This window comes from Clupea harengus, chromosome 5, assembly GCF_900700415.2.
Source record: "Clupea harengus chromosome 5, Ch_v2.0.2, whole genome shotgun sequence".
Lineage (NCBI taxonomy): Eukaryota > Metazoa > Chordata > Actinopteri > Clupeiformes > Clupeidae > Clupea > Clupea harengus.
The window spans coordinates 21,869,529-21,895,649 of NC_045156.1; the positions used below are offsets into that span (position 1 = coordinate 21,869,529).

General features: G+C 41.1%; 2 protein-coding genes across 5 annotated transcripts; one reads left to right on the forward strand and one right to left on the reverse strand.

Moving 5' to 3' along the window:
* The first annotated feature begins 185 nt into the window (after positions 1–185).
* On the forward strand, positions 186–19,798 carry slc11a2 (solute carrier family 11 member 2). Of its 4 annotated transcripts, XM_031568095.2 has the most exons (18): positions 186–333; positions 4,956–5,048; positions 7,066–7,202; positions 7,956–8,075; positions 8,636–8,755; positions 9,285–9,391; positions 9,675–9,745; positions 9,919–9,986; positions 10,296–10,451; positions 10,821–10,979; positions 11,359–11,445; positions 11,697–11,816; positions 11,999–12,148; positions 12,497–12,570; positions 13,005–13,158; positions 13,375–13,428; positions 15,864–15,896; positions 17,378–19,798. In XM_031568095.2, exons 2-18 carry the CDS (start codon positions 5,015–5,017, stop codon positions 17,447–17,449), a joined length of 1,716 nt encoding a protein of 571 aa, XP_031423955.1. In that variant the 5' UTR covers positions 186–333; positions 4,956–5,014; the 3' UTR covers positions 17,450–19,798. The 4 variants fall into 4 exon arrangements, with proteins under 4 accessions (XP_031423955.1, XP_031423957.1, XP_031423954.1 ...); XM_031568097.2 differs by lacking the exon at positions 15,864–15,896 and having other exon boundaries at positions 188–333; XM_031568094.2 differs by lacking the exons at positions 186–333; positions 4,956–5,048 and adding an exon at positions 5,716–5,971.
* Positions 19,784–24,484, reverse strand: LOC105897934 (HIG1 domain family member 1C-like). The gene is made up of 4 exons (XM_031568098.2): positions 24,254–24,484; positions 22,317–22,409; positions 21,932–22,066; positions 19,784–21,813 (listed from the first exon to the last, which is right to left on the reverse strand). Exons 2-4 carry the CDS (start codon positions 22,399–22,401, stop codon positions 21,749–21,751), a joined length of 285 nt encoding a protein of 94 aa, XP_031423958.1. The 5' UTR covers positions 22,402–22,409; positions 24,254–24,484; the 3' UTR covers positions 19,784–21,748.
* Positions 24,485–26,121: the final 1,637 nt, after the last annotated feature.

The following is a 26,121-nucleotide window of genomic DNA, read 5'->3' on the forward strand; positions in this document are numbered from 1 at the left end:
GGAAATGTAGTTATGAAAGAGAGATGTTAAAAAGTTTTGAGCATTCCGTTTTTAAGTCATATTTCGGTGAATATAACATGTGGTTTTAATAGATAGCAATACAAGATTGCAAAATAATTTGATAGAGGGGTTTAGAGATCAACTGAAAACTTCCGGGTCCTTACTTTGACATCAGGTGGAGGCGTGGTTTTAGATGAAAATGTGTCATGTCTTCGGCACTCTACTAGTTGTAGTCATGTCCTAGCCTGTGTCATAGTCATTTTTTCTCGAGTATGCCTAACTACAACAGTTTCCCCAAACTAACATCTATTTATGCGCATAAGTGACACTCAGGTAAGTGTGTTGTTTCACTATGTTTACTGTGATCTTGCTTTCTTTTTCATATTGAGCCCTGCAATATGTATCGCTAACTAGCTAACCTGTCGTTCCACGGTCAAAGCTATCTAGCTTGCTAGTCTAAAGTTAGTCAGTTCGAGTTCCTTTGGTTTACGAACAGATTATCCATAGCTAATGAAGCACTGCTGCCCAACCGACGCCACGCCGCATGAGCTAATGTTGACGTTAGATCACGGGACACAACTCTCCTGTGAAGCAAGCTTGCTGGCTAGCTAGCTTGATAGTTGAACTGCGAGATTACAGGCCTGCTAGGCTAGGCAGTAGGTCTGCTTTGCTCCAAAGATTGAGTAGTTCAGTCTTTGAAATTCAGTTAGCAGTTACCCTGTCAGGCAAAGTGATATGAGAACCAGTAAAGGCTATCTTAACGAGAACTGATGGGTTAAGTTGAATCATTTGCTGGCAAGGTTAGAGTGTTAGAGGTTAGAGCGAATAACTAGAGCCAGGGCAAAGAAGGTAGTCAGGGCTTTTCCTTTTACAGAATTGGTATTAGTATACTCATATTATTTTAAGAGGGATCCGTTCAAAATCATCCTTCGCATTGACCATCTGTGTAATATATTTGCCCACATGTTTCCTACAGTTGTTTTTCTTGTTTGGTGCGTGATTACATCCACTTTAAAATTGTGTTGTTAAGGCTGTATAACTTGTTTTAAGATCAAACAGAGGAATCTTAAGGACTTGTCATAGTTCATTGACTGAAATTGAGTCATCGTATATAATTGCCTTTGTAGCTAATGTCCCTGATTGGGAAGCCAGCATTGTTTCCCCCCTCCTTTCAAACTTTGCCTCTCCTACTGCCACCCTCTCAGGCATGTATCCTCACTGTGTCAAGCATTCAGTTGTGATGAGAAGTGTGACAGGTTGAAAGGCATGGGTGCATTTGCTGATCGGTCATTCTGCCCTGTGACATTTTGGCATGCTTCTCAATAGTAGCCTAATATTTGCATTGCCAGCCTGCCAGCCTACCAGCTGACATCAGCCCTCTCTCTTTCAGTGTGTCAACATTGGTTGGAAAACATACTAAAGTTAGTGTTGAAATGTCCAAGGTTAGCTGCAGGAATCAGAAGTAACTTTTGATTACTTTTGTTTAAAGTTTTTGATTTGCGCAGCTGTTTGGATTAGTATATAGTGTGTGACTGGTCACTTGGCTCATTGGTGTGGTTGTGTAGTTATGCAGCTGCGTACCACATGTGACGCACACGTCAGTTTTTGAATGAAAAGATAAATAAAGTTACTTTACTGTGACATAGCCCTAGCCTCGAATATGCAGATTTTATGACAATGTATCTATGTATGATTATTTTAAAAGTGGTTCATAAAGATATGAACACATACATGAATGAATGTATGTACTCTGGATGTGATGCTGTGAATGTTGACCCTGTGCTCCTTGTGCACTGGAGTTCGTTGAGATGATGTTGGGTGTGCGTTCCGTTATGTGCGATATGGAGATAAAAGTGTGCTGGAATTCACAGATTAGAGAGGAACACTGGCTTCAGGGTGATCAGACTGATTGTGTGCCCCCAACCCCCACCCCCCCCCGTTTCCCGCCTTAAGCGTGCTGTTGAGTAATATAACTCATCTCCCATCTGTTACTCCACCTTGTGTCTCTTTCTCTTACTCATTGGATTCTCTTTTGTCTGTTACACTCGGTTTCTCGTTTCTCTCTGTGTGTCTCTCTGTTATCCTTTATCCCTCTCTTTCTGTCTTTCTGTTACTTCCTCATTCTTTCTCTAGTTTTTCTCCCAGGGTGTCTGTCTGCAGTTTCAGTCATGTGACTAATTCTTAAGCTACCCTGTGCTTCCCATACATTTTATCCTGTCTCTGCCACCCCTGAGGAAGGCAAGAAGTCTGCCTCTATGACTAGACTCTCACAATTAATCCTCAGTTTCCAGACACCTATAATTATGTCATTACTGGGAATAAGCACTCATAAAGGTGCAGATTTGCAACCCTGATATTAGTAAATGCTGTAATTTCTGTGTATTTGTTTAAACTGTTCGGTGCCTTTTGGGAAATGAAAGCACGAAAAGGACAAGGAACTGTTTTATTGTGTTAGTAGGCTAACCGAAACACACAAGGTTGGCCCCCTTAGACAGCATTTTTTTTCAGAAAGTGAACTTTACACAGCACATTTGGTGTGGTTTTTTGCTTTGTCACTATTTCACAACCACTCCTGATTAGGCTATTTGTGTTCCGCTTGGTCAACAGCCAGGCTAATAGTGTTGTCTTTTAAGTGCTTCTATATTAGCTCCGACGGCTTCGTTGAGCGACCACCGTGGTAACCGTGGAGAGGGAGTGTCCAAAATGATAGCGTCTCTATTATTTAACCATGGTAGGTGCTCAACGGTGCTTTCGGGAACGTACCCCTAGTTGTTGTGGGTTTGAAGCCTTGCTAAATATAGGCTACATAAATACAAAAAAATGAATTAAAATACATTTCAGGCTGGTAACTGTAAGCCATCTCTTGTACCATGTGGTCAGCCTGGCATTTGGCACCATCCATGGAGGGTTGGTGTGCATGTGTCTGTGTGTGGTCTGGGGTGAAGGGTGGTGATCAGAAGCAAAATCTTGCTGAGACATGGTAATTTGCTGAGACATGAGTTGTGTATCTCTGGGTAATGTGAGACATTAGGCTGTTTAAAGATTGTTACTAACTACAATCATTTTCGTGGGAGGTGTCAGGATTTCTTGGACAGTTCAGTTCATGAGTCTTACAGGATCAATTGAAATCAAAGGTCAGTTAGTATGAAAATGATCTCATCTCAGTAGACTGGGTAGAGCAGGCAGACGTTGTCACTGAAGTTATTCAACTAAGGGCCCTAGTTTGAGAGCGAAAATGGCTGGTGGAAATGGCAGCGCATGCAAACTATTGCACAACAAAAAGACATGAAAGAGAGAGAAGTAAGGGTGTGCCCATCGGCATTAAGTGGGCAGAGCCAGGCTGAAGTTAGTTAGTAAAAGGTTTGGTTAAAGATGAGAAAAACTGACGAGATTGCAATAAAAGAAGATGGCAATATCACCGCTATTGGTGAACTATTTCTGGCCGGTGTTCGCCAGTAGCGCTTTTTCAAGGAATAAACCAAAGTGCTTTTTCTGTTGCTTTAAACAGTATACATATAGACATATACACAGACATATAATTGGAGCTTTTCATACATGTTTGAAAATGCCCAAGCCACATTGCTTTGAGCTGACAGTTATAGGCCTATCGTTAATAGGGGTATGTGATTTTTGAGCCTGTTAAAAAACGTAGATTTCATGACGAGCTATTTTTGTCAAGATCAATATAGCCTACCCCATAAACGCACCCATTGAATGTATTTAGGTCCAGCATGTTGAATGTTGAATATCAGATGCATAACATGTGATATACATTCAGTTTAACCATCTCAATGTGTCTATTGGAGAAGGAGAACTCTGCCCTACTTTCTATGGAAAGTGAAGTTTTAAGAAGGAAACCTGGATTTACTTTTTAGTTTACTCCGCTCTCCAATACGAGCGGTCCGGTGTGGTGTTGCGTCTTTAGCGTATATTGCAACAGCATATTAGATTCGTCTCAGGTAACTTTGGTATTCGACGTTGATTAGATACAATTCTTTAGGGTTTTTCATTTATCACTGGAACAACCTGCCCGGGCAGTTTCAGATGCCAAACTCGGGCCTTAGTGGTTTCAGGAAGAACCTGCAATGTCAGAGGACCCTCAACCTCTGTGAAGTCTAGAGACCAGACATTAGAACATTCCCAGCGGGGCTGATCTGCTGATGTCCGATGTGATGTAGATAAAATAGATATCGATATGCTATAGATATCATTTTTTTGTTTGTTGGTTTTTCCCTTGGGTATTCAACTCAGCTGGGTGTGAAGGTTAGATCTGTGATCTGACACCTCTGGGGTGGTTGGGGCCTAGCAGGAATTGGGTCAAGGTTTCTGGCACCCAGCCTCCATTTTGTTTCCTCCCGTTGTGCAGTGAGTGGGAGGAGTTTTGAATGGTCAAACCAGAACACTGGTGGGCTGGTGTGGGGAGGGGCAAGTGCAGGTGGGCCAGACTTTTCTGACGGTGCACTTGCTGCCTTTTCCTCTCTGACTCGCTCTCCTTTGCTTTGTCTAGTTCTCTCCTTCTCTCATTCCGTCTCATTCCCTCTTTTTCTCTCTGTCTTTTTTTGTGTTTGTGTTCTTTGCACCCACTCTGTTCTTCCTCAGACATTCTTCACCCTTTAAATAGCCTTTCCTCCTGGATAAATGAAAAAACCTGAGGAACTGGTTATGACAACTGGTCATATGAATAGCTATGGTAGGCCTCATCGTGTGTTTGGCCGAGATTTCGACTTTGTCTTAGTTTTTCTTCACCACCCTTCTTTCACCCTTAATTCTTTACCCTCTCTTTGTAGCCATGGCTGCGGTTAGCTTTCTGCATTCTTTTCTCCCAGCTATGAAAGGTCACATGGGAAGGGAATGGAGAGGAGGCCCGTGCTGTAAGGCTGTGGGAAATCTCTTCCAGGGAGTGGAGTGTACAGTGGAGTGATTGTAATGGGCTCCTGTGTCCTTTGTTTTGATAGGCCAGCCTTCAGCTCCTCCAGAGCCCCCCGCTGCCTCTCTCCCCGCCCAGGCTTCACTCATGAAGACGGAAAGAGAGCCCGACCTCGAGGAAGGTAACTGTTTAGGAACAAACCGTGCTCACACACACACACACACACACACACACACACACACACACACACACACACTACACACACACTACACAGACAGATTTGCAAATGAACCCACACACAAGCTCTCTCTCTCTCCCTCTCACAAACGCACAACAGAAGACAGACATGCATAGACTGCAAGCATACTCACATACACACCAGTCCCATGCACACACAAACAAATAATCTCTACAATGACATACAATTCACATGCTCACGTGCATACTGTCTTTCATGTAGGCCTTCTTACTCCCTCTCTCACACATACACACACACACACACACACACACACACACACCCTGAGATTGATTTAACTCTCTCACGCCCCGTGTGTGTGTACTATGACACCTTGGGCTTTTTGCCATAGCACTCATTACATTTGCTGTGAATATCAGGATGATCATCTTGTGCCCGATTTCTCCGTAGTCAGGCTCTCCACTCTTCGTACGTGGATGGGTGATCCTGTCAAAATGGTCTCGACTTAGTGTCAAACTGATCTTCCTTTCTCAAAATCAAAAATGTGAAGGTAGCTGGTCGTTGTGTTTATTTTGGGGACAATATCTATTAGTGTGTGCAAATGTGACTGTCAGGTGATTGTGACCAAGCATTTTATTTTATTTTGTCATAGTATGCATACGTGTGTGTGTGTGTGTGTGTGTGTGTGTGTGTGTGTGTGTGTGGGTGCGAGCGTGCGCGCACACTGACCCTCTCACCCTCTGGTCTGAGTAAGAACTGAAAATAGGAAGTCTATTGACACACACACACTCGCACACTTAGGGTATAAAGGCCACTCCAAGGCTAGCCATAAACCTAAGGCTTTGGAGAACAGAACAGAACAGACATGACAGGGCAGAAGGATACATTGGGGGAACACGCCACACTCAGTGAGTATTCAAACACCACCTTGGTCCAGTATAATTTCTGTGGGTTCGTGGACTGTGGCTCAGATCAGTTTAATGTATGGATAAGAGTTCTGGGCAATGGAATGTTGCTGAGATGTAAATCAAATAATGTGTGACATTGTTCAAAATAGACTCAAGCTGGAAGCATCAGTACCTGATAGACTGTGACATTATTCACAATAGACACTGCTCAACCTAGAAGCAAAAGTCTGGGGAAGGATTTCATCCATTCTGTTGGAGTGTGTGTTTGTTACTAAGGAGCTGCTTGCAGTCCGTTCTTCCAACTGTCTTAGGTTAGCCAAATCATGACCGAATAAAGAGTGTGTGTACAGAACCCAGAGAAACCACGCCAGTTTGTCATGAAGAATGTGTTCCCATTTGAGCCTAGTATGTGGAACTGAATGAAGTGAGTTTGAGTGTCTTCCTAAGGAACTGAAATCCCTATTTCATCAGAAGGGAGTGAGGCTGGCGCGTTTGTTCGCCATGCCATGTTCCGCCGGAGGAAGTGTAGCTATGCAGCGTCTGCAAAAAAGACTAGCCTAAGGAATGTCTCAATTACATCATGGTGACAGCTGTAGAACGGTCACTGAGTTCATTCAGGTGCTCACTCAGGTGCTCATTTTATGGCTTGTTACTGAATAGCAGGACCCACAGCATAATGGGCAGCTTCTGTCAATTTTTTTATTATATTGTACGTACATAACCCGTCTTGTTCAACACATAAAGTATTACTTCAACCTCTACCTAAAGCCGGTCACTTAAAGACCCCATAATGACTCAAGGCTAGCGCTATTGTGTTATTGCACAAGTGACTGTAGGTTGCCCAATGTCTGACGTCTGTCCTCATTGTGGGACTTTTGACTCTTGACTGGTTTATATTGAGCAATGCTCAGGGTAATATATCTTAAGGTAACTATGAATTTCAGTGTGTATGATATGTTTAACAGAGAATACGAAACCATAAACGTGGTCAACAGGCTGTACTCCTTTTGGCTGTCTTTTTTTTTTTTTAACCTTGTCCTTACCTTCTCTGTCTCTCTCTCTCTCTCTCTCTCTCCCTTCCTTCTGGTTTGTAGAGGACCCCTCTCAGGAGAATGGGGTCATCCAGACACAGTACAGCGCCATCTCCCCCCCGGCCTCCCCCGTGGCGCAGGACGAGCCCTTCTCCACCTACTTTGAGGAGAGGGTGCCCATTCCTGATGATGCCGATCAGGTATGAGCGAAGAGTGGTAGATTTGGGGTGTTACTTATTTCGCACAGACCTGATTGACTGATTGAAACCAGCCAAACCAGAATGATGTCAATGCAATGTGCCTGTTAATTAATGACATGTGTCAAGTCTGGATGTGTCTACTCTACTGTACGTATTTCATTTTCTTTCTTTTTTGAGTGCAATGAAAAGTCTTTAACTTTTAAAATGACCATGTTCATCATTAGTCTTTCTTTTTTGGCTTCGTGGTGAACTTAAAAGCTTGTTGTGGAGTCTGTGGTTAGTTTAACTACCACGCTAACAGTGTGCATTAGAGCAGTGATTTCTTCTAAATTACTTTATAACACTTGCCGTAATGAAACAGGATGTGAAAGTTGAGGCCTTGGCCCATAAACATGATTTACTGATGTGTGAAGAGTCGAATGCTTGGCTGTTATTGTATCCATTGCAAAAAGACACGTGAATCATAGAAATAGAATGGACATCAACGTTCTGCAGTGACAGCTTCCTACCCTGCAGAGGATCTCGACACTCGGTCATCTCACAAGTGCATCATATGCCTTTAATTTATTAAGTAGTTGTGGAATGATCGAATATCATACAAAACACATAATTGACACACACCATGAGTTCATTTACACCCTCCTTCAGTGTTTGACACCTTGTGTTGCTAAGGATTTGAATGGCCATGGTGCTCGTTCTTATTATATTTGTAGAGATGCAGTGGAAGGCTTAATTTCCGACTTGTTTTTAAAGTTTTTCAGTTTCCGGAAGCTCTGGGCCTTCACGGGGCCCGGTTTCCTGATGAGCATAGCCTACCTGGACCCAGGGAACATCGAGTCAGACCTGCAGTCTGGAGCTAAAGCTGGTTTTAAGGTGAGCCGAGAAAAACACCAGGAAGTATTTGTTGACAAAGAATGTCCAAACTCAGTATATTTCCACTTGCATTTGGAAAAGAAACGGGACTAAATAAGCATTATGTTTTATATCACTGTCACTCCAGTTATGTCCTGCTTGAAATTGTGCACAGGGGGCAGTATATGTGTAAAGGCAATACCTCCTCTAGATATTTTGGGTGTCACCTTAAAGTTTTTTGTGCGTGTCAGGCATGGTTTCTGTCTCTAAGAAAGCCTTGAGTAACTTGTAAAAGAGGATCCTTGCCGAAACTGAAGCTCAATAGTTACATGACAGAAGTGTCCAGAATTACCGGTCAGGCTGATGACAAAGAACAGGTATAACAGGACTCACATTTTGGCTCTCCTTGCCAGACAATAGCATTCAGTTGCATGAATAATGATACTTTTTAACCCCATATCGAACTCTTTGTATTCAGGAAAAATCATAATGAAATTAGCCAGTACAATTTTTCAGAATGTTTAGTATATAATGTTTTTTTTATTTGTTTATCTGGTTTTGTTGTTCTTGTCCCTCGTCAGCTCCTGTGGGTTCTTCTGGGAGCCACCATTATTGGTCTGTTGCTGCAGCGCTTGGCAGCTCGCCTTGGTGTTGTCACAGGGATGCACCTGGCAGAAGTCTGCAACCGGCAGTACCCCACAGTAGGTTCACCTCTGTGTTCATTTTCACAGGGGTTGCCCAAACCTAGAGCCTATCCAAGACCAGCTGGTAGACCAGAAATGTATATATACATTTAAGCAGAAATGTAAATATACATTTCATTCAGGGTTACCGTCAATCATTTACAATTTAAACTTGTGACTTTGGTACTGTTTGCACAGAGCTCTACCAGTCTAGCCACAATAATCTCCCCCATGCCTCTATAGGGGCCTAAACCCCGTAACCTGGATCTGAAAATGCCTTAAGCCCTCTGCTCTGTGATGCCAGTCCAGCTCTCTAACTCGCCTAAGAAGATCTGGAACAGTGATGGTTAAGATTCTAGCTTGCACTCTCTTCCATCTAGACAGGTTTCTTAATGGGGTAGTTGGCTTCTGTATCTGTTGCCAGTGCCAGTCTAGTGATTTTTATCTATATCGGTAGGGGGAGCTAGATGACTTCCGCTGTGGAATAACCATAAATAGTCGTATGATTGAGACCCAGTCTAAGTCTCTTCCCCTCTCTGCCCCCCAGGTCCCCCGCATCATCCTGTGGTTGATGGTGGAGCTGGCCATCATCGGCTCAGACATGCAAGAGGTCATCGGCTGTGCCATCGCCTTCAACCTGCTCTCTGTTGGCAGGCAAGTCACATACTTCCTGGATCAAGGGGGTCGTGTTTCTCTGAGTAGTGGCATTTGCACACTGATATTTACAGTTACAGTAACAAAGAGGATAGGGTAGATGTACAATGAGCGTTTCTTATGCATGCAGATGGTGTACATTTACTTGCGCACGCACACGCACACGCACACGCACACACACACACACACACACACACACACACACACACACACGTACACACACTGTGAATGACGAGCCTATCCCATTGTCCCAAATTAATTTAAATTGCCTTATGTGTTTCAGGATACCTCTGTGGGCCGGTGTTCTCATCACCATCATCGACACGTTCGTGTTCCTGTTTCTCGATAAATATGGTAGGTTTTGGAGGTGTAACTGTATTATTGGTGCAATGTTTTTAGTGTTTGTTTTTTGAGGATAAGTTCATTGTTGCTGCAGTGATTGTGTCCTAGACATTATTTTGTTCTAAACAGTTCATTTCTACTGAAAAAGATGCTGATGTATATTGTGCTTTGTGCTGTGTCATCAGGCTTGAGGAAACTAGAAGCCTTTTTTGGAACCCTCATCACCGTCATGGCCATCAGCTTTGGATATGAGGTAACCACGTCATGTTTTTTTGGTCCCAGTTACTCACTGTCTGTGCCTTTTAACCTTTGCATTGAGATACAACACGTGTATCTAAATATGGACCATGTGTTAACAGCCTGTCTGTTATCATCATGTTTGAGTGTGTGTGTTGTGACTTATCAAATGGGATTGTACTTTGGCCAGTTGTTTCCATCCAATTAATCACAACTTCCTCCTCTTCCCTCCGTTTCCTTCAGTATGTGACCATACCACCCAAAACATGTGGCTGCAAATGTGTGTATGTGTGCCAGTAACTTAGTTCCGTTGTTTTGTGAACAGTACGTGATGGTCGCGCCCAACCAGGGCGAGCTTCTGAAGGGCATGTTCCTCCCGTACTGTGCTGGCTGCGGCCCACCTCAGCTGGAGCAGGCCGTGGGCATCGTTGGCGCCGTTATAATGCCTCATAACATCTACCTGCACTCTGCTCTTGTCAAGGTAACAAGCACAACACGCTGTTCGCATTCTTGAAAATGACAGGATGCAGGGATGCACGAATGATCAGGAGTGGCTGTTGCCTCTGTTTTCTATAACTTATGACTTGTAAATGCAGAGGTTTGTTGACGTTGATGGACACAGACTGGTCATTAAATGAGTTTAGTTGAACCCCCACACACACACACACACACACACACACACACACACACACACACACACACACACACACCATCTCCCAGCCTACATTTATAAAAAAAAGTAGTAGAGGATAGTGAGTCTAGATTAAAATGGGTAATGCATGAATCATGCTTTAATAATGTTTTGAGGTTTATGTTATCAGTTAATTCTCTTTTCTCTTTTGTTCTGCAGTCGAGGGATGTGGATCGCAACAACAAGAAGGAGGTGAAGGAAGCCAACAAGTACTTCTTCATCGAGTCCACCGTCGCTCTCTTCTTGTCTTTTCTCATCAACGTTTTTGTTGTGGCCGTTTTCGCCCAGGCGTTTTACGGCAAGACGAACAATGAAGTGGTGTGTACACCGAGTGGTCGTTGCTTTTTTTTCCAAGTGGTCTTGAATGGTAAAAAAGTCTTGGCTTCAAGTCTTGGCTTCAGTGTTCGGAGAAGTCAACAAGCCATTGCCACAGTTAATGAGACATTTAATATAAAATGTATTTTATTTCTAACTCTTGACACTGTGGTACAAATGAGAGGAAACCTGGCTGCTACCATTAAATACATAAGTATGAAACCCCTGACCTCATTGTTACAGCATCTCACACATGCCTCTCCTCTGGCGCTACACAGGCTAATTTAGACCCGGACTGTGTGTGTGTGGTTAGAGTCATAATAAGCATCGTCAGAGATTTGATGTGGCTTTGGTCGGTGTGTTTGTTCCCTCTCATCTGCAGAGCCTGAAGTGCAATGAGACAGGGAGCCCTCACACGGACCTCTTCCCTTCCAACAACGACACGCTTGTGGTGGACATCTACAAAGGGGTACGTCCTACATTTCTTCATGGTTCTGTGTTGCTTTATATTGTGATACAGTTACCCTGTCACTGCTGTTTTAGTTGTAGAAAGGTTTAACAAATCAAGCTTAATGATGTTCTCATGTACTCAAGTCTTTTTTTTTTTCAGTTGTTGATCATTTTTAATAAATAAATAAATGTATTTGTAGTGATTGCCATAATCTCAGAAGTGAATTGTATATTAGAATACAGAGTAAGCAAATATGGCTGTTTTCGTAGGGGGTGGTCCTGGGTTGTTTCTTTGGCCCGGCTGCCCTGTACATCTGGGCCATAGGGATCCTCGCTGCTGGGCAGAGCTCCACTATGACGGGGACCTACTCAGGCCAGTTTGTCATGGAGGTTAGTATGGATCCCCCCCCCCCCCCCTTCTCAACAAACAAGCAAAGTCTCTCCTGTTGTGTTTATAGAATTTTCCTTCTCTGTAATTGTCTTATTTCTTGGGTATCAAAATACCTCAGCATAGGTAGCTGGGCACCTTGTACTTGTCTCCCTGAATTTGGATTCATTTTCCAATTTCTCAGGGTTTCCTTAACCTGAGCTGGTCTCGTTTCGCCCGGGTTTTGCTGACGCGATCCATCGCCATCGTCCCCACACTGCTGGTTGCCATCTTTCAGGACGTGCACCGCTTGACGGGCATGAACGACTTCCTCAACGTGCTGCAGAGCATGCAGGTCAGTTTGAGGTCAAGAGTTCAAAGTTCAGATGAAAGCACTGCATTCAGTCACACGGGTCTGCTAACTGAACCTGACGCACTTAAGTGTGATTATTAATGATATTAGCATGGCGGTGAAATTGGGATTACAAGGAGCAGACTCCACCACTTCCACCATCACCCCCAGCAAGGATGGTACAATTACAGCCAGAGAAGACACTGTGTCCAGCTGCCCTTTTGAACACTTCTCTTTCATGTGCATCTGTTCCTAATCTGCCAGATTAGCATCTTACTCCATCGCTGGTTTTATTCGCCTCCATTCATCATCTCCGTTCACTTTGCTCTTTCTCTTTCTTCTCTTGACCAGCTGCCGTTTGCATTGATCCCCATCCTGACCTTCACCAGCCTTCACTCCATCATGAATGACTTTGCCAATGGACTGTAAGTGGGACACATCTTATCAGTACTGGACGGCACATGAAATACTGACCTACCACTTAGAATTTTAGGTTTACGCCAACCTCTGCCGTATAGCCGCCACATATCATTTAAGTGCAGTTCGATGGTATTATACAGCACAGAACAGCACAGTGTTCACTTGTAGCAGTGTCACCAGCTGCACCTACTACCTACTGCCAACCTAGATTTGCGCTCAGAATTGAGCACATACTTGAACACAGGATGTGTACATAATGATTGATGACTGCACATATTTCTCAAAAGAGAACATGGTGAATATTATATGTGTATGTGTTGTGTTATTACAGATGGATCGCTCTGTGTACATTTGAGCAAGAGATCTCTCATTATTCATTCATTGCTCCATCAGACAATTTGTTCATTTGTGTTATTTTTTTCTTCTTTTTTTTTTTAAGATTTTGGAAGATTGGCGGCGGCGTGGTCATCCTGGTGGTGTGTGCCATCAACAGTTACTTTGTGATTGTGTATGTCTCGGCACTCAACAGTGTCCCCCTCTACGTCCTCTCAGCCATATTCTCCATCGCATACCTGGGCTTCGTAGGCTACCTGGTGGGTACCCCACTTTCACCACAATCATACTACTACACAGACATGTTTTTACTGTCCTGGCCAACAGAAAATTCAATATCATCACAATATTTTGGACACTGATGTCACTGCCCGTAGTTTTTAGGGCATTTAGTCTTGAAGCCTCATGGGCATCAATCATTTGTAACTTATATGTTTCTCTCTCTCTCCCTCTCACTTTCTCCATCTCTCTCTCAGTCGTGGCTGTGTCTGATTGCTCTGGGTGTTACATGTCTGGATTTCGGCAGCAGGGTAAGGAACCCACCAGCGGTCCTCATAGAGGAACAGCCTGAGTTTGACTCTTAGAACTAAGCGCATGTGTTTCACTCATACAAAGTAACCTGAGGCGTGCTCTTAGAACCCAGGAAAAGCTCCTGTCTTAGTTTGGCTGTGAAGGGTTACTCAACCCCACTGGCGGCTGCGGCTCTTTGGGGCTGTACAAGTTGCACTGAAATGGCTCTGGGAAGAGCTCATAATGCCCCCCAGGGACTGATTGAGGAACTGCACCCAAAATAGAATAAAGTGGCAGCTATTGTCCCTGTAACTTCTCAAAATTACGGAACCATTTTTATCCTATTTGGTTAATACCTAAATCGTCAAAGAGCAATAAATAGCAAAAAGGGTGTAGCATTGAAAGAAGGATCTGCTACAAACTGCTGAACACATTTCCAGTTGGTATAACTGGGAATAGTACATCCTTGACCAAAAAATGCCCTGTTAGAAAGCAATCATTCTTGACCCTAATATTTCACGGTTCTACCCCTTTTGTATCAGACATTAATGCATGGCCGAACTATAATACAAGTTCTGCTGTATGAACAAGTTCTTTCACATAGTGGAGGAGCAAAGTCATTGTTGCATTATTATTACAGTTACATTATGGTACTACCATTATTTCATACATTTCAAACCCCAATGGAAGCCATGTTTAGTCATTATTACGAATGTTTGTATGTATATGTGTTTCATAGTATTCAAACTGTTCTCACATAACTCAGAATGAAGTGTGATGTTATTTTAAGACCTGTCATTGCCCAAGGTTCATTCACAAAAGCACCAAGTACATAATGTGCGCACATAAGAACACAAACCTCCATCCAGGGTTTTGTGTATGTAAACCAGCTACGTTTAAGCTTTCCTGTATATTGTTGGTGCCTTTGAAGTCATTTGGAATCTTCCTGAACTGCACATGATTACATATTTGTTTTCAGAATTGGGGTTCAGTTGTAAATGGTCCTGTTTTGTTCAGGACAATTTGACTGTTCATCACTATTGAACTTCACGATTTGAAGTTCATCACTATTCCGTTACCTTGTAGTTACCTTTCTCCCTTGTCGTAATCTTATATTCCTGGAGAAAAATCCTAGTGCTAGTCTAAAATGTGGTCTGCAAAGACAAGCAAGCTTTGAGAGTACACACACACAAACACACACGCAGAGTCACATATATAGATATAAAGTTCTCATCTATTTTTATCATAAACTATAAATCTACCTGAACTTCATTTCTGGAGTGTTGAAACCAAGTTGAAAGGAGCCATGAAAAGTTTTTGAATCCGTTTGTGAGTTAATGACATGACCATACATGTCTATTCACATGTGCATTAACATGCGCACTAGAGCTGCTCTATTTAATGCTGTGCACCCTCACTCACACAGTTAATGCACAGTGCCATGGCGAGCTTCGTCCATTGTTGCTATTGAGTTTTTGATGATGTCTAAAATATTGAGTACATAATGTTTGTTAGGTAGATTTTAATGATTTTCGTTCAGCTATAGAAACCAGCACAATCGTCTTCAGAACAGTTTTAATGTCGTTTGAGACCAATGTGAAATGTGTCCTTAACTGGAGCACTGCCTTGGAAATTTTTTCCAAACAACAAAGAGCTCTGTGAAAGAAGTGAACTTTATTTACTTTGTGTAATGCATTTGAAGTTCATCATAACATCATCAGGTGTACGTGAGGGCATTGGTCTTGAAGCCTGCTTTTATTCTTTTAAGACATCATCTAACCTGAGTTTCTTGAACCCAAAAGTTCCGTTTCACAGGGCTGGCCTATTAATGTCATTTCTGCCTCATGGTGACAATTTGTTTTCTTTTTATTTCATTCTACAACGTTCATGTGAATTTCAAACATCTTGCTATGCATGGATTTATGAAGCACTGCTGATTTCTGTGGAATATCTGATAGTCCATTTGGAATACATTTTGTTTTTAAATGTAACCTGTCCAGTGTTGCTGTTCATATTGTATTGGAACAGATTATTCGTGTGTCCATGAGCACCAGTCTAGCTCACTCTGTTGAATAAGGCAGCATTAACATTAACAGACATCTTGGTTTTAACTTTAAAAATGTACACGGGCATAAGACTAATGTGTAGAAGTGTCTTTTCCCTACTGAATGAAACTTGCTGTATTCAAAAATAAATGAAAAAGTGAACAAGGAATTCAGCTGTCTTTTTGTCCCATCCCATTTGCTGTAGTTTCTCGTGAGGTGGGTAGATACCAGTAATAATGCATACAAACTATTTATCATATTCATTGCTAGTCATCATCTGTTTCTAGTTGAGTAGAATCAGATTTAATCTAGTGGAAAGATTTCACCTCAACAATGGCCTTTGAACTTTTTTTCTGCTTCCCATGAGTCTACTGTTACAGTGCTGTTGTGTTTCATCTTGTGTTTACAAGCTGGCCATCCCTGTAGCACAGGATGTTTACTCAGTAAGTACATTCTGATCTTGACTCTCACTCCTCCGACTGTAGAGACACTGAAGATATCCATAGAGTGTCATAAAGTGATTACAACCTGTAATAACCCAAGTGAACTACAGTTATGATAGAAACCGCTCTTTCATAGTATTGTAGGCCCCGAGTGTTACTAAAGAAATGACATAAGCCTTGTTATGAAGGCTTTAAAAAGGCTATTTGTACGACTACAATGCCTGTATTAGACTACAAACTAAGAATTTACCTTCACTTATTTGTTGTCATATATATATATATATATATATTTATATATAACACATTCAGATATGGCCCCTTTCATCCCAGACTGACATGAACAATACAAAAAAATTATTATGGTTAGGTCTGTGGTTTTGTTGTGGAAAAAATTAAATGCTTCTAGACCTACAATAATGACATATACCTGGGGATAATAGTTTATAATTGTTTCTGTATGTTCTGTGTATTTTTATTCTTTTTTTTTTGTACATTTGTTGAAAAAGAAGAGTTTAAACATGTAATCAAAAACTGAAAAAATTGTTGAAACTAACTGTAAAGTGTACAGTAATATTGGGGAACACTCATACATTCCATCAGTCACATCATTATTATTGGTCCAGAAGTATTTGTACTTTTGGACAACAAAAACGACTTACTGTCCTTTTAATCCCTAATGTATATCTCAGTTATTGGTTTAATTGTACATGAAGCTAACATGGTGTTTATGTGGAAAGAATGAATATAGTTAGTTCATATTTTTGTGGTTTATTTTCGTGTTTATAACTTGCTATGCAGACATCGGATGTGATATGTCTTTTTTGTCTGTATTTCACGCCTTTCCATCTACTAGCTTAAATGAGAGGAGGCCTATATATATATATGGAGAGAGGGAGAGAGGGAGAGACAGTGTCTGTGGTTGGGCTATAACTGGGAAATGTACAGATAGAAGTGATGACTAACCAGCACAACATAATGTTCTATGTCATGCATACCACTCTGGTTCAGCCTTGCCAGTTAGATTTTAGTCAGCTGGGGAGACAAGATGAGTAACGTAGGAGTAAAGTCTGTTATTCATGTGTACCCATAATTGTCATGTCTGTAAGTGTTTTGGGATATTTGTCACGGGGTAGTTTGACTCACAAGTGAGTTCAGGCTATACATTAGTTTAGTTGTGGCGCTTGTACAAATTACAAACTACTAAAGTAATTCAAGTATGATATGACAAAATGTGGCACTATGTGAATCGAATGCAATTTTGAGAGATTTTTACTGTTCATCACTTCTAACTGGATCATTACACAAGAGACGTACTTACTAACCATAATCTACATGGCCAAATAAGAGTTGGGGGATAATAGAATGCTCTAATGGTTCAAATCAAGCATTTTTAACTGACGTCCACACCAGTGTTGCTAAAGTTTTATGCACTTTTATGAACATCTCTTAATCTCTATCCTCTGTTCCCTTTTGCCACACAGATGGGGTTATCGGGACACACAGACCTCTACCTGCTGACTGACATGGACAGTGATGGGCTGATGGATCGGTAGAGGGACCAAGGAGAGGTGGCGGAGGTCAAGGGGCTGCAGGGTTATGACTGCGTGTTTGAAAGTGGACTGGATGGTGGGACCAGCTGATCCTTACACTAGGCCAGTATACAATGCCTTGTCCACATACATGCCCCAAAGTATCCCAAGTGACCTTTGCTTACTCTAGAATAGAGGAGTTTCTCTCTTCCACATGTGGAACATTCCGGAAGGCAGAAAATTGTAGTTATGACAGTCAGTCATCCGTGTTATTTTTTTGTTCTGTTTGGTGCATCCTACACATGGCATTCCAAGACAACATTATGACTGATACATCAATGTTTATCAAATTGATATTCTCTTGATGGACTCTTAAAAATGAACTATTAATACTCAAGCTCCCGCTAAGAAGGAGTCAGCCATGAACCTTTTCTTTAACTTTGTTGCACCAACAAATAATTAGATTCTCAGGATTCTCAACAATAGATGTACAGTTTAGATCTAGTCATGGATTTGGAGTGAATTTTTTTCAAACACATAGAAAGTTTGAGCATAGTGAAAGCTACCCTGACTCTTACTCTCCACAGAAGGCCTTTTCTTTTTAATGTCTGTTACACTAAGAAAACAGACAGCTTGAGAGGGCCAATAAATGCAATTTACAGTTGCATTTATCGGTCAGAGTCCCTGAAGCCAAGGTTTTCAGTGACTGGTGAAAAATAAATTAAAGGACTCCGGTATTTTGTTTTAAACCTGGGCCCTATTTTCCTATCTTTTGGGTCCAAATTTTTACTAGGGACAAAAATGATCAAAGTCGCTCCATAATTAGAACGCTATAACCTATGGGGCAAGCATCTGTGCCAAAGTAAACTGCTTGTTTTCGCCACGGACAGGCTCATGATGTTATAAGTGTCTGACAACATGGAAAGGATCCCTACAAAGATAGACGTGTGTCTGTTTACCTCAATAACTGTTTAGAAACTGTAGAAAAAGACTGTTTCTACCGTCATTAGTTCTTCCGGTCTGGTCTGGAAGAAGGGAGAGGTAAACTAATGACTGTGGAAACTGTCATTTTCAACAGTTACTGGAGTTCTCCTTTAACTGGTCAGAATATTCTGGTGAAATTCCAGTAATTTTATGGCCTCATAGTGGGTCCGTGTCTTCTGCCTCAGAATCTGTTTACCTTCTGTATGAAAGCACTTTGGCATCCTTCTTATGATTGGTCACAAAGACTTCGTAGTAGCTGGAAAATCGTAAATTATTTATTTATGACCGAATATTTATGACAACATATTCTTGATATAGAACACGTTTTACTCATATTTAAATATGAACTCAATACGTTTTAATGAGTTGCCAGCACTACAGCATGGTTCTGTAGAAGGGATGTGAAGACACTGAGGATAATTTTAATTGGAGATCTTTTAGAAAATAATTTTTGATGGAATTTGTTTCCTTTGTGAAATGAATAATCTGAGAATGTTTTGTTTTCATTTTATGATAGTGGTTTTGGCCTGTAGACAAAATGATGAGCAGTTCCCAGATTTGCCATGGCCAGCATGGCCCTTCCACGATGCTACGGAAATGGTTGTGGAAATAGAATTTCACTTCACACGTGATCTTGGCAACTCAATGGCCTGAACATTTGCTGATGACTTTTCACTTGAACCATTAACACTGTGTGAGTGCTGTTCTCCATTTATGCATTCAATCACAAATAGATACAAGACTTTTAAATGTAAACACACAAATTGGATTAAATTCTGTGCGGGTGCTACTCTGATCCAACTTAGTCAGAAACAGGAATTTCAGGTGATTCTTGAGTGTCATCTGGCCCATCCTGCTATTGCAGTATGTCTCCTGTTCATTTCACATCACAACTGAGAGCTAACACCTTTATTACTTTATAATCATGGACTCTTGTTTGTTATGATTATGTATTGATGCAAGCAGTCATCTTCAAAAATGCTACTTGGTTGAGATGTCAAACTAGGGCATTAAACACTACACCGTAACACAGTGCTAGAGTATCAATCATCACTGGGATTGAGGGACTATTCATGAGGGTGCCAAAATGGATTACGTGTTATGTCAATAATTAGTGAAGTAATTACTTGTACATTTTCCAGATTTATTGTAACATGTAAATTATTGGAAAGCCTACTTGCTGGAATTGATGAATGCTGTATGTTTTTTAATTGTAATATTAGAGCATTGATAAGAGTTTCTAACTGTTTGTATCATGTTTTTCCCACAAACAAGAACCAAAGTGTACAGTTTTCAACTCTATTACTTTATTAATACAATTTTGTATATTTTCTTTTTTATTGCGAAAATAAATCATGGCAAACAAATAAAAAATATTTCTACAAAAAACATATTTATTTCAGTATATTATTTTAAGTGATGTACACTGTGTTTAAGTTATACATTACTAAGATCAGAAAACATCTTATAAAAGAACCTCAATATGAGGTCAGACAACAAAAAGGCCTGTTCCAAGACATCAAATTACTTCAGGTCTCAAGTTTCAGGTGACTGAGTGTCCTGGTTTGGTATCCTGTTTGAGGTGTTAGTTCAACCAATGTCTTCAACACGGAAATTAAAATGAATTCAGGCATTTTGATGTATTGGCCCGAACTGAAGTGTATTATAGACTTTGTCTGACCGAGTTCAACAAGCATAATGAAAAATATGATCAATGTCACAACAATCTCTATACGCATGACTACAAATTGGAATCTCTGGTTTCAGTGAGCAATCCAAACTCACTGGTTTACATGTAGGCTAGCATTACTGTTTACAGTTGTTTTCTGAATGCTTAATACTAACAGTGATTCTTAAACCACCATCTCTGTAGCCAATGCATTAACCAAGTGTGTCCCAAACTGAATGCATGTTCTCTGCTTTACCATCAGTTTATAATTTTATGACACACTTTTTGCAAAACTGTAAACACAACTCACTGCTTTACACTCAGCAATTTAATAACACCCATACACCTGCGTGTATGCGTGTTTACTACTTGAATGACAACCTTATCGCAAACTGCACACAGAAAAAGCAATAGCTATACTATCAGTGCATAAGAGTTTTGCAAGAATTGTTTGCTTTTGCAAGACATGTATAATGTTTAGCTGGTCTGGTATACAGTTTTGTGGTTAGTGTGTAGAGTTCTGTAAAAGTAGCCTATAGTTTCAAAGATAGTGCCAAAGCAATCAGAAAAAAACTGTAATAGAGGTGAGTACAGAGGTGATACAGTGGTTGGAGTGGTTAGTCTGCAAGTAAAGTATGCCCCATGACAACAACCTATGTCATGAGTGACGGGAGTGAATGCAATGGATGTCACAGCTCCTTCATTTGGTTCTCATAGACCTGGTTGGACAATGACCACATGGCTGCAAAGGACAGACTAGCAGTAATTTGATTCATTAAGGTAACGACCCTTTGAGCTCGTATAACATAGCATTTGAGTGATGTGGATGATGCACTGTGCTCTGACTTTTTCATTAATTCTCATTCATATCATTTTGGAACTAGTGCTGGGTGCACAGATGTCCTGATTTGATTTGATTCAGAAACGATTCGATATCGATATAAATTATATGAAATACTATATAGCAGGTTTCCATATTTAGAGAGATGCTTAAAAAGATCTAAAGTAGGGTGACCAGATCGCAAAACATTATTTTCTATCGGAATAAGTTGGGACACTTTAAAAAGTGCTGAAAAACGTGACTGTCCTTGGAAGAAGGGGACGTCTGGGGAACCCAACTACAGAGTCACTGAAAACAAATTTTGAAAACCACTAAAGAAGAGGCTAAAAGCTTATATACCAAATTATCATATTTGAGGCAGATATGGGTATTGCTTTGACAGTGAAAAATGGTTGTAAACAGGTTTTCATCTATGCGTTTGCAGTTTCCATCTAATGGGGAGGACTGGTAACAATTTGATTTTCTTTAATATGACAAATAGGCTATGTTTAACCATTGCAGAAATGAACCTAGAACACGGGGGGAAATGCAAAGTAGCCTAAAAGCTTGATCCAGACATTTTACAGATCGATATCGAATCGGACGGATTTTAAAAAGCATTTAATTGATCAACCAATATTTGCACACCCCTATTTGGACCCTGTGGCCTGTGGGGTGCCTGTGGGGTGACTTGGACCTTGGGGTCACCAAGAGACACTTTATTTGTCTTTATCCCTGTCAGCGGTCACATCCATTACATTCATTCTAAAAGAGGTACCCGTACATTTTAGGAACAGCAGCCGTGGAGAAAGTTGCCGTCACCTGACACCAATACTGAACAGTGACTGGCTCACTTGCCGTCTTTTCCTTGGAATTTGGGAGCCAGGTACTCTTTGTACATGGAGTATAATACACCTGCCACAAAACAAGACCACTGTTAACAACAAACAAACTGTTTACACAGTTACAGAAAAGCATAAATGTATTCTATAGATCTTCAGTGTACTTGTTTGGCTAATTCTCAGGCTCTTACCCAGTGTCATTGCTCCCACCACAAATCCTTGTGCTCCAACACGCATGTGAATTAGGTGGACAGACATCTTAGTGTCTCCACGTGATTTAAGCTTATAAAGCCCAAATGCCACAATTGCAAGACATCCAGCCATACCTGAAATACATTACACATTATATATTTATTCATTTTAGCAGGTTCTTTTATCCAAAGCAACTCACAGTACAGATAGGCCAACATTTTCATCAGTTTCATATGTGCTCCATGGTAATCAAACCCATGATGGTCTACCACTTGCTCTACCAGTGTGGCCACAGGAACACACAAACAGCATGTAAGGACATGGAAGTATTTTTAACAAAAACAAATTTTGTAGTGTATGTAGTGTTGTTGTATACCTCCTTACCTATAGGTACGAATGGTGATTCTTTTGCCTTTCTCATGAATTTGGAGGTGTGTTCATCCTCATCCCAATTTCTATCAGATGACATGATGAGGGCTGTATGGAAATAGAATACGTGACTATTTCAATCACTGGCAAAGGTTCCGTCTACAATGTTCAATTTTGTAGACAAGTTATAATAAATAAAGCACATGATAGTATAGCTATGCTTGCCTCGCCTATTGGTTTAGAAATCAGTGAGCTATCCAACACCACTATGACGTATTTATCTCTAAGCATGTCATAAAATAAACATTTGACCAAAAACAAAAAACTCCTTATCGGAGTTTTAAAATGATACAGTTGGGCATGGCTCAGTTACTGTTAATTACTTGCCAGCTTCCGTAAGAGGCATCCCGAGCGAGTGAGTTTCCGCGTAACGTTAGAACGTTTGCTCACGCCTAGTCTGCTAACGTTAGCTATCCGGTGTTGAGGATCTGCTTGGGTCTATTTTAACCATAGACAATAAGAGACAAGCAACTAACGATGAAAGACCACAACAACGCAGTTTTACGTGAATGTATCTGGTTCGAAGGAGCTGGCGACGATTCGTCAATCAGGGAAGCCATAACATAAACTCTGCCAGTGTGTGGATGTTTAATGAAATGTCATGCAATCTCATGTTGCTTACACTATTTATTTACACATTTCTACATAGCTTACTGTTGATGGTGGTTCGTTTATTGTCGCGAAATGTGGTGACAAGGCTGAGAGGACAGACACCAAGTAAGCTAACCTAAACATTATACATCCCACTCTTCCAAATTGACATTCCATTCAATTCATTTTTATTTATATAGCACCATAACAATACAATTTTCTCAAGGCGCTTTACAGAGCCCAGAGCCTGAACCCCCTTAGTGCAAGCACAATGGCAACAGGGGCAATAAAAAACTCCATGTAAGGAAAGAACCTTAAGCAGAACCGCGGCACATAAAGGGGGACCCATCTGCCTGAGGTCAGCCGGGTGGAGATAGGAAGGGGGGGATGGGGGCAGGGTTTATAGGTAGCTTCCTCGTTTATAGGCCTAGATCATTTGCAGACATGCTTAAGATTACGTTCTGTTTGTTTAATGATCAAGGCCTCGAACAAAGATTACATTGTAAAAAGAACTGCATACTTTCTTTATAACACACCACATAACAGCCTAACAGAGGGTTTCCCGTTGTCAAATCAATGACACGTCAGTTGTCATAGTTACCCCTAAACTCGTTCGACTTAAATTGTTTGATTTTATGTAGGTATCTTAGAGTAAAATTCGGCAAATTCATCATAAGCTATAGCCTATCAACACATTTGAGGTTCGACCACACATCGTCGCTCCTGTTGCCTCAGAAGAACACGCTATAATGCAATGCAATAGTATTGAATATGTAAGAAAAATAATTATACAAACATTTTAATAAACATCCACACACTTGCAGAGTTGGGGTTTTGTCTTCCCGGTTTGACGAATCAGTAGTAACAGCTGCTTGGAATAAGCCAAAACCAGATATTGATACTGGGTAAATCCAGGTAAAACTGCGTTGTTGCGATCTCTTGGTGCGTTCCATTTACCTCGGAACTCGGAGCTCCCCGGTTAAAATGAACCGCTCTAGATCCGTAACACCCGGCATCATAGACATATATACCTATGCCCGGCATCTCCAGAACGAGGATGTTGCATCTACACAACCATAACGTTAGATCGTGACAACACAAAACTAACGTATGGGTCATGGCCTGGTCATAACCTTTAGGGCTAGCTATAACATAACACTAACGCTTAAGTTACTGGGCTCAGATCAGCTAGCGAATACTAAAAGACCAAGTGATGTATGCTATCTTGTTAACACATTATCAGTAAACCCATTAAAGAGCTAGTGATTTCTGATGGATAAAGGAATTATTAAGCTACTTACCTGGACAATTAAACAACCTTGACAGAACAACTAACGTTAACGTTCAGCAGTACGGACACTGTGGGTTGGTCTTGTCTTGCAGCAGATGTGTCACCGAAGGCCACTGTAGGTCGTTTGTCATCTGAATGGGACTTCTCGTTTCAGCTGTTATGTTACATCGCGAGAAGAACATAGCTACCGTAGTGTACAGAGGTAATGCGTCAAAATGTCCTGTTCGTGGACAAACAGATAGACAAAAAAATCAGAAGGTTGACATCGTAAGCTCATTTAAAAAAAAACTATTTTTCACATAAAAAAAACTACGAAAAAACCTGAACGGGAAAATCGTAGAAAGGAAATGATTAGTCTGAGTAAGTAGTGGGGCTCACGAGGCCACTCCTATGTTGGAAATATTCATTACATTAGTAACACAAATGGGCAGTTTGCTTGTCTGCGATCAAGCTGTATGTCATTACCGTAATGTTCGTAAAGCCAGAATAACAAATTGCCAACTGCAAAATGTGTCCACAAGGTGGCACCCAAGAGCCATCTGCAATAGTTTGAACGAAATCTAGGACAAAGCAAATCATTACGCAACGACATTTGAAGTCCTTAGCTCTGTCGTGCAGCATCTCTATTTGTGATCATTTATTAATATATCTATGATAAGTAAATTTGATTTAGAACGTATCAGTTATTCTGTATGAACAGTGACCAGAATACCCTCTAATGTTGTTTATTAGCCTAGACATTTAAAACCACCTGATTTAACTTGTTTAACTCATTAACTGGTCTAATTACACCAGTTTGTTTACTATAACTAGGCCTTCTGATGCTCAAAGTTGTAAGTCAAATATGGCTGAAACAAAATGGCTACCAGTGGTTGACACAAAACACAAAATGGTACTACAGGCCAGGTTACATGAGTTATGTAAGAAGGGAGCTTTTTCCCGCCCTCTCTCCCGCTCTCTCACTCTCACTCACCAGCACTCAGGCTCTCTGTTCCTTAGATTTTTTTCCCACTGATTGCCGTTCCCTTTCCATTTTGCTTGTCTCACGCTGGTGAATATGTTGTGCAGCCTATATGTCTCTCCTGTCTGCCCTGCTTTCCCCCCACCTTCCTTCTTTCCACATAGGCATCAGTTTGCCCACTAGGCCCCTTTCCTGGAAACACAGGCCTGTGGCGGGGGCCACCCTAGGGCAGAAGCTGGAGTGGAGGGAGGGGATGGGGGGCGCTATGCTTCCTGAAAGTCACATGGTAGAGGTCTCCCTGATATAAATGATGTCGAAGCACAGCACACAGTAAACATGATCATAAAGGACTGGGGTGTAGCAATTGTGTTGGTGTACCAAAGCACCTAGTATAGATTACATATAAGAACTTTTTTTTAACTCTTTATGCCATTGAAGGTATAAATATTTAGATGAAATTATAGGCCATTGGAGCAATGTTTTGTGAAAAAAAATCTTGTATCATTATTTTGTATTTTAGTCAGTTCATAACTTCATATGTGTTGCATGCCCCATTCCCATCTACAGATCTTCTGGGATTTCGAAGAATGTGTCTTTAAGTAGTGTTACATGAAAACATGTTGGAACTTGACTGTCCTGAATTTTTTTTTAAGCTGTGCTTCATCTGCAGTTATGTAAGAAAGTAGCTGAATAGTTTAACAGTTAATTTGACAATGTATGTGTTTCAGTGTCTTTTTGTTTGTATTCCTTAATTTAGCATTTGGGGAAACAGCAGTGTGCTCTGACAAACAGAGCTGCATGCAGATGCATTTCATAACATGCATCTCTTTTATCTTGTCTGTCATGTTTCTGTAGATACACAAGACCAACTTGCAGGTGTGCCATGTCACAGGCTCAGCCCCCCCCCCCCTTTCTCA

Excerpts from the sequence above, each read along its gene's own strand:
- LOC105897934 (XM_031568098.2), bottom strand. The coding sequence starts at position 22,401 with ATGTCATCTGATAGAAATTGGGATGAGGATGAACACACCTCCAAATTC. Across the intron at positions 22,067-22,316 it reads ATCACCATTCGTACCTATAG|GTATGGCTGGATGTCTTGCA; the intron begins GTAAGGAGGTAT and ends AATGTATTTCAG. Across the intron at positions 21,814-21,931 it reads GGTGGGAGCAATGACACTGG|GTGTATTATACTCCATGTAC; the intron begins GTAAGAGCCTGA and ends GTTTTGTGGCAG.
- slc11a2 (XM_031568094.2), top strand. The coding sequence starts at position 5,929 with ATGACAGGGCAGAAGGATACATTGGGGGAACACGCCACACTCA. Across the intron at positions 8,756-9,284 it reads GCAACCGGCAGTACCCCACA|GTCCCCCGCATCATCCTGTG; the intron begins GTAGGTTCACCT and ends TCTGCCCCCCAG. Across the intron at positions 13,429-15,863 it reads GTCTGGATTTCGGCAGCAGG|CTGGCCATCCCTGTAGCACA; the intron begins GTAAGGAACCCA and ends TGTGTTTACAAG.